This window comes from Scomber japonicus, chromosome 17 (assembly GCF_027409825.1).
Source record: "Scomber japonicus isolate fScoJap1 chromosome 17, fScoJap1.pri, whole genome shotgun sequence".
Classification (NCBI taxonomy): domain Eukaryota; kingdom Metazoa; phylum Chordata; class Actinopteri; order Scombriformes; family Scombridae; genus Scomber; species Scomber japonicus.
The window spans coordinates 31,552,519-31,565,131 of NC_070594.1; the positions used below are offsets into that span (position 1 = coordinate 31,552,519).

Here is a 12,613-nt window from a genome sequence, read left to right on the forward strand (position 1 = left end):
AAGTGGTAATGGCTGGGGTTTTAGTGGGGTCTATATATATGTGTGTGTGTGTGTGTGTGTGTGTGTGTGTGTGTGTGTGTGTGTGTGTGTGTCCTTGCCACCAAGTGACAAGCCACCTAACATGCAGGCGATTTTTTTTAAATGAGGGATGTCTGTATTGCCTCCCTGCATGGCCCTGTATAAACCACTCAGCATGAAGCACAACACATAGTGGCTTTCCCCCCATTTATGAAGGTAACACTGACTCATCCCTGCAAGTGCTGTTGGTCACTCAGCCACCTGCAGGAACATTTTTTTTTACAACTCTTATGTCGCCTGTTGCCTCCACTGTTCCCAAAATAACCAGGTATCATCATTTCCCTCTCTTCAACCCCGCCACATGGTTACAGTTAAGTACATAAATCAGGCGCCACCGCTGGTGCGAGAACTGTAGAGGCAGACAGGACACACACACACACACACACACCGCCGCGGCTCGTCGCTGCTACTGCAGCCGGTGCAGTGAAAGAGACTCACGGCATTTTTTCTTCCCCTCACACGGGAGGCGGAATGGCTTGATAACAGACAACGCGGACTCGTCTGGACCAACCGATGCACGATGATTTTCTGACTGTCCACCTGTCTGTGTGTGTGTCTGTGCGTCTTGCCGCGAATTGCTGCAGTGCTGTTTTTCCAGGTGTTGTTGCGTGTGTGTGTGTGTGTGTGTGTGTGTGTGTGAGAGAGAGAGTGAGTGACTGAATGTGTGAGTGCGTGTGCGCGCGTGTGAACGTGTGTGCATGGTGGTGCTGGTGTTGTAGCCTGGTGTAATTCTCCTACGAATTGGACTAAGCCGGGGAACGGAGTCTGATGTCACATGTGCTTCTTAGGAGGAGACGGGGCATCTGCAAGCTGGATTTTGTGGAGGATGCTGCGGCAAGTGATACACAGAGGGCTCAAGGCTTCGTTTTACTGGCTGGGCTTATTCGTTAGCAGGCACCCCGTTTTCTTCCTCACTGTCCCCGCGGTCCTCACCATCATTTTCGGATCTACCGTGCTCAGCCGATTCAAGCCGGAGACGGACCTGGAGGTGCTGGTCGCCCCGACTCACAGCCTCGCCAAGATCGAGAGGAGTCTCGCCAACAGCCTGTTTCCCATCGACCAGTCGAAGCACAAGCTGTACTCGGATTTGCACACCCCGGGCAGATATGGCAGGCTGATCCTGCTGGCCAAGTCCGGGGGGAACATCCTGGAGCTGGCCGACCAGGTCTTGCAGGTCCACAAGCAGGTGTTGGATTTGCGCGTCAATTACAAGGGATTCAATTACACGTTCGCGCACCTCTGCGTCTTGAGCCACAGGGACAAGCGCTGCCTCTTGGATGATATCATCACCATCTTCGAAGATATCAGGCAGGCTGTGCTTTCCAACAGCACTTTCCACAAGGTGCCAGTGAACTATCCGAATACAACACTAAAGGTGAGGTTTTTTTTTATTGCACGCTGCGGCTCCTCTGACATGCATATCAGGCAGGCCCGCACACACAACACCCCCCACACCCCATCCACCCCCACCGAAATGTGTCTGTGAGAGCAGTGGTGACGGTGCAGCAGCAGTCAGCGTGTGAATAGCAGTAGCAGTCTGGCCCTCGGAGCTTGCCATAATTTCTGAATGAACGCGGTGGGCTTGTGCCTTCTCTCTGTGATGTGATGTGATGTGATGTGATGTGATGTGAGGCTGCAGATCGCCACATATATCAGCCAGCGAGGGAACCCTCTCCATAACACACACACAGCCGGCGTCGCAGTTTTCACCCTTCTTTGTTGGTGCAGCAGGTGAATTGATTGGCTGCATATCGCCCCTGAATGCTCTACTCCTTGTCCCCCCCCCCCCCCCCCCCCACACACACACACACACACACACACACACTCTCTCTCTCTCTCTTACAGACAAACACAGGGATACCCTCTGTCTTTTTTTTGATGCAGTGTCTCCCTCTTGTCTTCCTCTGACTGCACATGCAGCGTGACATGGCTACAGCCTGCCTGGCCCATCCTCCTTCTTTCTGTTGCTCAGTAGAATGTGACTGCACTCATGCAGCCATATCAGTCACAGATAACCTTCTAACGGCAGTTATACACAACAAAATATGTGAAGAAGCTACATGTAGATGCACAAGTGTACATTCACAGGCCCATAAATAGCTACAGGAAAAGTGCAGATATGCTTTACAGATGGAGCCTTGTACTATGTGCTTCTAAACTAAAAATCTGTTGCACACAAACATGATTTGCAATAACTGGTGTTTGGCTACAGATGAATCCCAACTGTCATTGTCACACCACAAGACAAATGGCCTGCAAGGTGGTTTATCATTAATGACGTGCTTGTTGTAAAGGGTTCATTCTATTTTGTGGCCTTGAGGAAGCACTTGAAAGCACTGTGGTGTTTAATAGAATATGGACACAGTCACTGTGATGACCAGGGCAGTTAGCACAGCGCTGCACTGCCACACATGTACTGTAGTCTCAAATAGACACAAGCACATATTTAATGCACCACAATAGTCTCCAGCATGGCAGGTTGTAACTTCCAGTGAGAGCAGCCACAGCAATGGGTGCGTCTCAGTGTTAGTAGGCCATTCACTGTCCTGCACACTGTTTGGCTGCTAATCTGCAAGTTATAAACAAGTTAGATCGCCAAAATATTGTGTTTACAACACTGTGTAATTCTGTCAAAAAAGTGACATAAAAGGCCCGTAATAGTACATATTCACATTTCTGTCATGTTATTGCTTTACTGTGTCACATCAAGTTGTGCAATCACCCCTCAAATATAAATGATCTGTGCAATGTGTAAATATATATGCAAGTGCTTTTCCTACTGTAGAAACAGGCAATTAGACTCACTTCACTGTCTTATCTCTCAATGAACAAATAGTCACTTACAGCAGACTTTACTATATGATGTACTAACTACTGTATATTTAAACTCTAGACCTGGATGTTGTAATGGGGCTTCATCCATATGTTCTTCCATCTTTCTTATGTTTCTCTGTTTCATCTCAGTTAAAATGAAGTATTTGCTTGTGTGATGTGTTGATGGTCATTTCATACTGTTTTCAGACATTAAATAGACTGAACAGTTAGGTGAGAAAATAACTCATTCGATTATATGTACATGTGAATGGATTACAGTAATCCTTAATTACACAAATTGAGGTGACAATGACAGATTATATTTTTTTCCAGTTTTTCAGGTTTTATTGGGATTTCTTTGGTAGAAAGTAGGTCCAATGAAAAATGTTCAGTGAGGCCTGTGTTTTATCCAGAGTACGTAGAACATTGGTTATGGAAAAAGAAGTTTGTTTTATTTTGTTGTTTTTCTTTTGTGATAATTTTTTGAATCTGAATCTGAATTGACGGTCTAAGGACATTTTATGTAAAAACACAAATATCAACCTCATGGTGGCACTAGAGAAAAAGTCAGAATTAACCTCAGGACAGCCACAAATATACCTAACCTTTCAATATTTATTGAGATGTTTCAGTCTGGACCAAAGTAGTGTACTGACTGACTGACATTGCCATCCATAGAGCCACGTGCTAGCATGACTACAATATGCTTTTACATAAACCCTAACACATTTCACATTACAGTATCCAGGAGCCTTTCAAGCATATACTGTACATTAGCATGAACTTCTCTCCAACATGAATAACACCATGTTGAAGGTTGATGCGACCTCCTTCCTCTCCCACTCTCCTCACTCTGGATCAGCCAGTCTGCACTTCTCTGTGTTCTTCAATCCTTCTTCCTCTCTGACTACTTCTCTGACGAGCTGTCTGGGCTAATTCATTTGCCTGACTTCTTATGCCTCACCCTGCTCTTTGATGTCACAATCAGGGGTTTATTTCTGCTTGTTATACAGACTTTATAAAAAAAAGTTTTCTCTTGCTGCTGTATACTCAGTTGTTTAGTACGACAAGATGTGATGAGAATAGTTACACTAGATGAGGCTACATGAACATATAGTTAGGATGAAGAATTCTAACATTAGAACAACGTAGAATTTGGAGACATATCTAATATACAAATGAATATGAATTGAAACATTATCAGGAATTAGGTTTAGTGTACTCAGAAAGATGAGACGTGACAAATAGCTGTCAGGTTTGGTCTGTGGTTTCATCCTGCATTTACACCAGCAACCACATCAGTGTGCTAATGCCTGATGGTTAGAGATTGTCGATTGCTACTTGAGGTGCCAAAGTTGTTACAGCAACAGATTGGACATATGGTAAGGCTGGTGTGTGATTATCTGCTGATAGTTCATAGAAGGTTTTCCTTACTGGCAGTTAGGGACACAGTTTGTCTCAGGTCATACAGATATGGACATCTCCAGCTTTACAGCTCCATTAATGTGTAACAGTATGAGAGTATGGAGGCTCAGAGCAGCCATGATTGAACATATATTTTTTTGTTTAACATTTGTAATCATAAGATTGCAAATTAATAATCTTATGATATCAAGATAAACAGGTAACATTTCAGACTGTCCTCACCAGAAAATTAGCAATTTGTTCAAATTTTCTGACTTGTCATGTGAGTAAAATTGCCTGATACTGGACTTTTAAGACAGTTACCGATATATTGAGATATGTTGGTAACATTTTTAATAAGGATCTCTTATGTTTTTTGTCTTTTTAAAGATATGACCAAAATACATATTGAGCAGGACATTTTAAATTTGAGCAATACATTTGTTGGACAAACTGTAATGGCATCACTGCTATTATTTTTGTTAATTATTATTTTATGCATATCTTATCTATATTCTGTCTCTACTGTTTGTATTGGTTTCTTTTAACCATGACCACAGTGTCTACATATCCTTAACAAAGTAGGTTAAACACACCTAACCAAACCTTGACTATAAATGTGGCACATCAGAAAATAGTCATATTGGTTATTTTTAGGGATGCACCGATCCACATTTTTTCACTTCCAATCCGATCCCAATACCTGAATTTGGATATCTGCCGATACCGAAACCATTCTGATACCAGAGCTCTGTTTGCTTTAATATTATTATTTCCATTATTGTTGTGTGTATGCATGTATGTCCCAAAAGGCAACTTGAGATAAGTATAAGGTCAGAAATGCACAAAATCCCATCTTGAAAACAAATATGCAACTGTAAGGGTTTCAAATTGATTGTCAATATTAAATTCCAAGATAGTGTTAAACTACTAGTGCAATATACACTATCAAAAAACAAATATATATCATATTAATCTGAACAGCACAGATATAAATCAAGTAGACACTACTATGCAGCAACACGGTTTTTAAGTGTCAAATAGGAAATAAAGGGTAAACTTCTCTACACTGCCCCTCTCCAAATAAAATACAAGGGGCTGCGTCATCTGATCATCACTAATTTAAGTACACTGGGCTAGCTCTTGTAGCATCAACAAATCAAGGTTTTCAAATGTCAAATATTTTAAATAAAAGAAAAGTGCAATAAGTGTAAACATCTTACACACACCGCTATCAATAAAACAATGTGCACCTGAAGAGCACAAATCAAGTACAGTAGGTTTGGCATTTGGCAACACCAGAGACTGTGTAACTAATGTGCTCTTTCATGTGGTGCTTTTTCAAATGTTTGATTATATTAGTGGTATTGTACATCGCGACGGAGCTTCCGCCTCTCGGAATAATGGCTTTGCAAACATTGCATGTTGCTGTCTTGCTTTGCAGTGTTTGGAGTGTAACATATTTCCACACACAGTGCTGCTAAATGCTGGCCTGCTAGCTGGCTGCAAACTGTGGAATGGATTTGCTGAACGGAGGCATGTCTCATAACGCTGTGTCTCATTGAGACACGCCTCCGTTCAGGAAATCCATTCCACATTTTGCAGCCAGCTAGCAGACCAGCCGGCAGGAATCACTTGTGGAGTCATTCAGCAGACAACATTAAAGCACAGACACGGCTTGTGGATAGGAAATTTCCATAGGTTGAGCGGAAATTTCCGATCCGTGAATAATGTTGGTATCGGAACCCGATACCGATACTGGATACTAGTTATTTTTTGCATTGGAAAACTATATTTTGTAATTTAGATTGCAGGGCATGTTGACATTTGGGGCCTTGTAGAAACAAGTCTTGAGATCTAAAATGAATGGATTAGAAATGATTAACTATGTTAACATAAAGCTGTGGGTTTGTTAACTACCTACCTGCCATTGACGCTGTAGTCTGGCTCTTCTTAAATGAAGAGCAAATGATGACTCACTATATTGTGTATAGCAGGAAGACACTACATCATTTCTGCGGTTTACTAGGATAATAATAATAAGTCAACTTACAATAAATATCATACACGTCACCGTTTAATAGTTTTTTATCCTGCCCTGATTTTATTTGCAAAGCCACACAGTCTGATGAGCACAACACCACACAACTGTATATGAGTCACTAAAATAAAAGATAATGAACTATTTACATTACAGGCTGAAAATGTTTAATATCCTTAAATAGTACAAATTAAATCTATATCTCAAAATGGTCATGGTTAATTGATTGAGATTGTGATTAGTCTGGATCAGATTTTGTGTTGCTTATTGTTTAAGTCCATAATATTGAGATACCAGTTTGATATGTCAAGATAAAGAAGTAATTGAGTCGTCATTAAAGGAATATAAGCATCACTAACAAGAGGCTCAGGGCTTCTGCACATAAAAGCTCTGCTGGTCAAAATGGATTAATAAGACACAAGTGTTCTACTTTAGCATTACATTTAGTATAACACTAATAATATTGTGTTTGACAAGATTAGGCTTCTTGTTACATTCATGAGTGGAGTGTGAAGTTGGGTGCTGGATTGAATTAAGCTATTAGGTAGTTATGGTTGGATCCTGCATGGCAATGTCAAGCCAAGGTCAGCGTTTGTTTTACACCCCCTCCCCTCCCCCCATTCTCTTTAATGAATCATAATACTGGAGGTGAGAGTGGCAGCCGCTGGGGAAACAGCTGATATACAGAAGCAGGCCTGTGGCAGTTTAAATGGAGCAGAAGACAGGATATGATTGGAGGATGGAAGAACAGATGAGGCACTGGCTGACTGGCTTGGTATGTGTGTGACAATAATTGCCTTGTTTTGGATACATGGCAATAACAAACAGTTAATAGCATGAATGTCTCATGAAACTGTATTAAGAGCCGTAATTAAAACAAAACATTCAAACGCTTTTGGCACTGATAGTAGAAGCACACATTGGGATTGCAGAATTTTGCAAATTAATATCACATTGCAATCATGTCATCATGATATGATACCATTATAAAATGCCCAACCCTATACCAATAGATTGTAGTTAATCCAAATTAGCATCTTCACAGGATTGCCTGAAGAACTGACATTTTCCACTTTTGGTGACAGCACAAAGGCTTTCTATTTTGGCTACCAATACAGTTACTGATGATTATTGATTGATGATTATTACTGATTATGCATCTATTGTACTTCCATAAAGCTGAGTGATTTGTCAATCAATTGCAGTTTAACCTACTTTGATGATAAAGCTGAGAGTGGGAAATGTAATGCCAGGTGTTAACAGTACTACCAATGTAGTCTAGTCTAGATTTATAATCATGCTTGTTAATCATACTGCTAATAGCACCACCCAAGCACTAGACCGAAGTAATGTTCCTTACAGTACTTGTATTCACTTCCCTTCACTCACTGTGTGACATAGAGTAGTTTACACATGCTGTCACACAGTTACATCCAGGTAACATCTATTCCTCCATGACTCATTACTGAATAGGCAACTCCTGTCAGCCAATCACAGACCAATAACAGTTCTTGCAATCACCCATAATGTGTACATTTTAAAGGCTCCAAAGCTAATCCTTAACCCTTTAACTCAGCAGTATCAATGCCCCTTACCTGTCCTAGACTGAGTCAACCTCTTAAAATTCTGGATCCTACAATTCCCATAATGCAATTCTAAAGCATCTTTTAGTAGATCTTCCCTGCCTGGAAACCATCCACAATTTTCTTAGATTTTCTTTGTGATTCTCCTCTGCAGTTACAGAAAATATTATACTTTCACATGTAAAATTGCTCACGTGCCCCTTTAACCAAAGGACATGCATATATAAAATACCAATTAGATTGTGTTAGAAAACTGTAAAAGCAGTACATGGTTTCGTGGAAGCATCTTTCTTCACCTCTCTCGCTGCACACAGAGAGCTATGGGAGGTGTCACTTCCCCCCTTTTCACATATCACTCAACTTCTCACTGATATCACATATACACACATACTCGCCTTTGTGTGATACTCCATACCCCACCACCTACCTTCACACTCTCATTCCCTTCGACACACATATTTTCTCTTTCTACAATGTGCCACAAACAAGGGTAGAAAACAAAGTGGATATATACTTTTATTTTCAGAGCTGAAGAGGTAGTACTGTAACATAGTTCAGTATGTTAGATGATCAAATGTGTTCTTCCATGTGTTTCAGCACAATGATTACAACAATAACACACAATCTAAGCATGCATTGTCACTGCGTGGGATGCAAAAGTTTATAGATGTGTGTTGTGACTATTGAGATTCATTTGAAATGCTTTCAAATGAATCTCAAAAATGAAAGTCAATGCACTAGATTAATTTGAGCTTCGTGCAATTACACAAGAGAAATGAGAGCTAAAGCTTTGGGAGTTCCCATAGCAATTTCTGAGTGATTACAGTACATAAGCACACTTGTATACTGTCAGGAAATGACAAATTTCAGGTGCAACGTGTTTCAGAAAAACAAGAAGCAGATATTGGCTAATAAATTGATGTATTTGAGGTAGTCAGTGATAAAGAGTCTGACAGAAACCTTATGGATGGGATTACAATTACTTTATGTCAAGCTGTACTGTCCTCAACCACCAATTTATTCTTCTGCCCACTTCATGCCGGAGCAGAATAACTCTTTTTAACTCACTTTTTTTCCTTTTTTTTTTTTTTTTTTACTGCAGTAAATTGTTTACAGATATTGAAGCAAACAATCACAGGGATTTATTTATCTAGAAGCATGAGATTTATATCAAGCTCCCCTACTGTGATTGCGGCTGTTTGATTGTGCTGGATTATTGTGCTCGTAACAAGATAAATCATATCCACAATAAGCTGCAAATTAAAGTTGACATTGTTCTGGTTACGACAACAAAACAGTGTCACACAGGAGTTCAAATTGATATAACAATTTGTGTGTGTTTTTTAGTTGATGAACTGTGGACATAATTACTATGTTAGTGTTTTAATATATTGTAGACTGATACCTGGTGGATATAATGTCGATATAGCCAACATTATACAACATACATACAATTAATCATTCTAAAATTCTGAAAATGTAACCTAAAATATGATATATCCAGATAACATCACTACTGAAAGGTCAAATCAGCGTGAATTCTCAAGCTGAACTGTATTTCCGCCCAAATCTGGATCAAGCTTTTTTGGGTCTGTTTTGGGTCTGGAAACGTCCTCCATTTAATTGTATTTCAGGTTAGAGATGTTGTGAATTTCTGGAAATATCTCACACTTGGTGAAGTTTGCTGGCAGTTAATACTACGCCAATACTATTCTGATGGTAAATGGACTGTACTTATATAGCGCCTTTCTAGTCTGTGTGACCACTCAAAGCTTTTTACATCACAAGTCATTCACCCTTTCACACACATTCATACACTGATGGCAGGGGCTACCACGCAGGGTGCCAACCTGCTCACCAGGGGAATCTAACCATTCATTCACATTCATACACCATTGGCACAGCAACGGGAGCAATTTGGGGTTAAGTGTCTTGCCCAAGGACACATCGACATGTGGACTGGAGGAGCCGAGAATCGAACCACCAATCTTCCAATTGAAGGATGACCGCTCTACCTCCTGAGCCACAGCCGCCCTATGATATTGATATATCAGCAGATAACTCTTAAACAGAATATATACAAAAATATGATTTACCAATTTTACCAATACATTCCATTATATAAAATTATATCGGTGCACCGAAACAGTAAACTTTATTGGATATTTTATAATAAAAAGAACTATATATATAAAAGACACATAGATCTGTCAAACATATATGTATATATTAAACTTGAATTAGGAAAAAGGACAAAATATTCATAAAATGGTACCTATATAACTTTTTGGCGCATCGTACTACATATACTGGCCGATATATCAGCCGCGCTCTAATTAACAGTAATAAAATCAATTCAGCACATTGAAGAGATGTGCGATATTTGTTTGCTAACGAACTATTTCAGTTCTGCACAGATTACTGAAAGTAAATTTAGGCAATTTAAACAATACTTCCTGGTTAGAAATGTATGCGGAGCCCCTAAAGTAAGAGAAAGAATCATGATTACATAAATCTGTGACTGATTGGCTGTAATAAACTACAACCTAACATTATTGAACTTAGTTTCTGCTGTTTAACTGTTTATAATCATTCAAAACTAGCTAAAACACTGACATGGTTAATCAGTAAACACAGGAAGTCCAGCTAAACTGACAAAAAAGTGACAGCCAGTTTATATATAACTAACTAGCAAAAGTCCAGCATGCTAAAAATGATTAAAATGGCCAAAAAGTTGGATTAGACACCTTGTGAAATACCAGCAACATTTCTGAAATACGCTAACATGCTAATTAGGAATATGTTTGCTAGTCACTAGCCATGAAAAAAGTGCTCATGTGGTTTAGTTTTACGGACCTAGACTGAACTTTAGTCCAACATTAGCTTAACGTCATTGAAAAAAACGGTTAGCTATAGGAAGCTCTCACCCGTACGGTTGGCTGATGTAGCCCTCACCCGTTTGACTACTGCTGGTTAGTAGGATTCAGACACGCTGTGGGATGTCCAGTAAAAGACAGAGGCAGTTGAAGTTGCGTTTGAACTTTATATGGAGGCTTTGTCACCATTTACAGCATCCACACACAATCACTCACAGAAGTTTCCACAATGCATTAATGTGGTTCTGAAATGAAAATAATAAACTGTAGTGAATAATTAGAAAAATACTTATATGCATAATAATTAGAAAATCACCACATGCACAATAAAGTATACCCAGCCGACATTTTCAGAAAAAAAGGTAGATTGATGTATTTTATGTAAAACTGTATCTCAATCTGTCTTCACTCATCACTCTCCTCCCTCCAAATCCCCTGCAGGACGGCCGTGTGTCCTTCATCGGCCACCAGCTGGGTGGCGTGTCCTTCTCACCCAACAGCCGTGACCAGCAGGTCAAGTTCGCCCGTGCTGTCCAGATCACTTACTACCTCCGCAACCATGGGCCAGTGGTGCAGGATGCCATCGCTGAACGCTGGGAGAATGAATTCTGCGCCCTGGTCAGCCGGCTGTCCACAGTCGAGGCAATTCATGTGCCTGACCAGCTGCACATCCAGTCGCTCACTTCCTTCAGCCTGTGGCGGGACTTCCACCAGACGGGCGTGCTGGCCAAGGGGGAGGTGCTGGTCAGCCTGGTGCTGGTGCTCCTGGCCGCCACCATCTCCAGCTCCATGCGGGACTGCCTGAGGGGGAAGCCGTTCCTGGGCCTCCTGGGCGTGCTGACGATATGCATCGCTAACGTGACAGCTGCAGGGATCTTTTTCATATCGGACGGGAAGTTCAACTCCACGCTGCTGGGGATCCCGTTCTTTGCCATGGGTGAGTGATGGGGTCGTGACTGAAACTGACTGTGTGTCACATGCGTGTGTGTGTAGTGGTCGGTTAAGGAAGATTAACAGAACTGTGATTGGATTCTGCTCAGAGGGGATTCCAGCAGTGTCTGTGTGTGTTTGTGCAACATATCATTTTGTCAGGCAGTTCTGTTGGTCTTTTTCAGATTTTAGCTTGGAAGACACAGTAGAGTTGTGCAAGGTTTTTCATTAGTTTACTGAGATTCAGTTGATGTTATCGTCACTGTAATGTATTTAATAATAAACTCTATTAGAATGTATATCAACCATAAGAATGCATTGCATATGAGAATACCAATCAACTGTATGGAAAAAATACAGTTGGAATTAGTCTTTAAGCTACAGATTACATTCTTCTTAATAAGAGACATTGATGAAATATTTCAGATTAATATTTAAAGTGATGAAGTAATAATATATTGCAGGAAAAAATAACAAACCATATGTCTTTCTTTTTTTAACAAAGATGTAAATGTTTAAAAATAAATGTCAAATACATTGTTTAATTTTTAACACTTTACACAGTAAATATGTTATTTTAGTTGTTGTAACACATTTAGTTGTATTTACTGCAACATAACAGGACTGACCCGGGATTTCCACCAGGTCCGTCATGGTTTAGCTCCGACCTCTGCCTGAGAGAAATCTGCCTTTTAAAATGAAGTTGCACTGTTAATACAGTAATTACGGCAGCCCAATCAAATCCAAACAAGTGCCTTTAGTCTACAGTAATTACTGTAGTAGCTAGTCTACAGTAATTACTGTAGTAGCAGCACAACTAAATGGCCCGATTCTGTTAACTTGCTCAATTTTGGTTGATTTGGTAATTTTCTTAGATTTTTGTGCTT

The 12,613-nt window shown here is 40.3% G+C and overlaps 1 protein-coding gene across 1 annotated transcript in view; it reads left to right on the forward strand.

Moving 5' to 3' along the window:
• The first annotated feature begins 853 nt into the window (after nucleotides 1-853).
• Nucleotides 854-12,613, forward strand: part of ptchd4 (patched domain containing 4) — a 47,240-nt gene continuing 35,480 nt past the window's right edge. Inside the window, exons 1-2 of the mRNA XM_053337255.1 lie at nucleotides 854-1,279; nucleotides 11,238-11,733. Coding sequence (XP_053193230.1) covers nucleotides 854-1,279; nucleotides 11,238-11,733 — 922 coding nt within the window. The remainder of the gene's footprint in view (nucleotides 1,280-11,237; nucleotides 11,734-12,613) is intronic.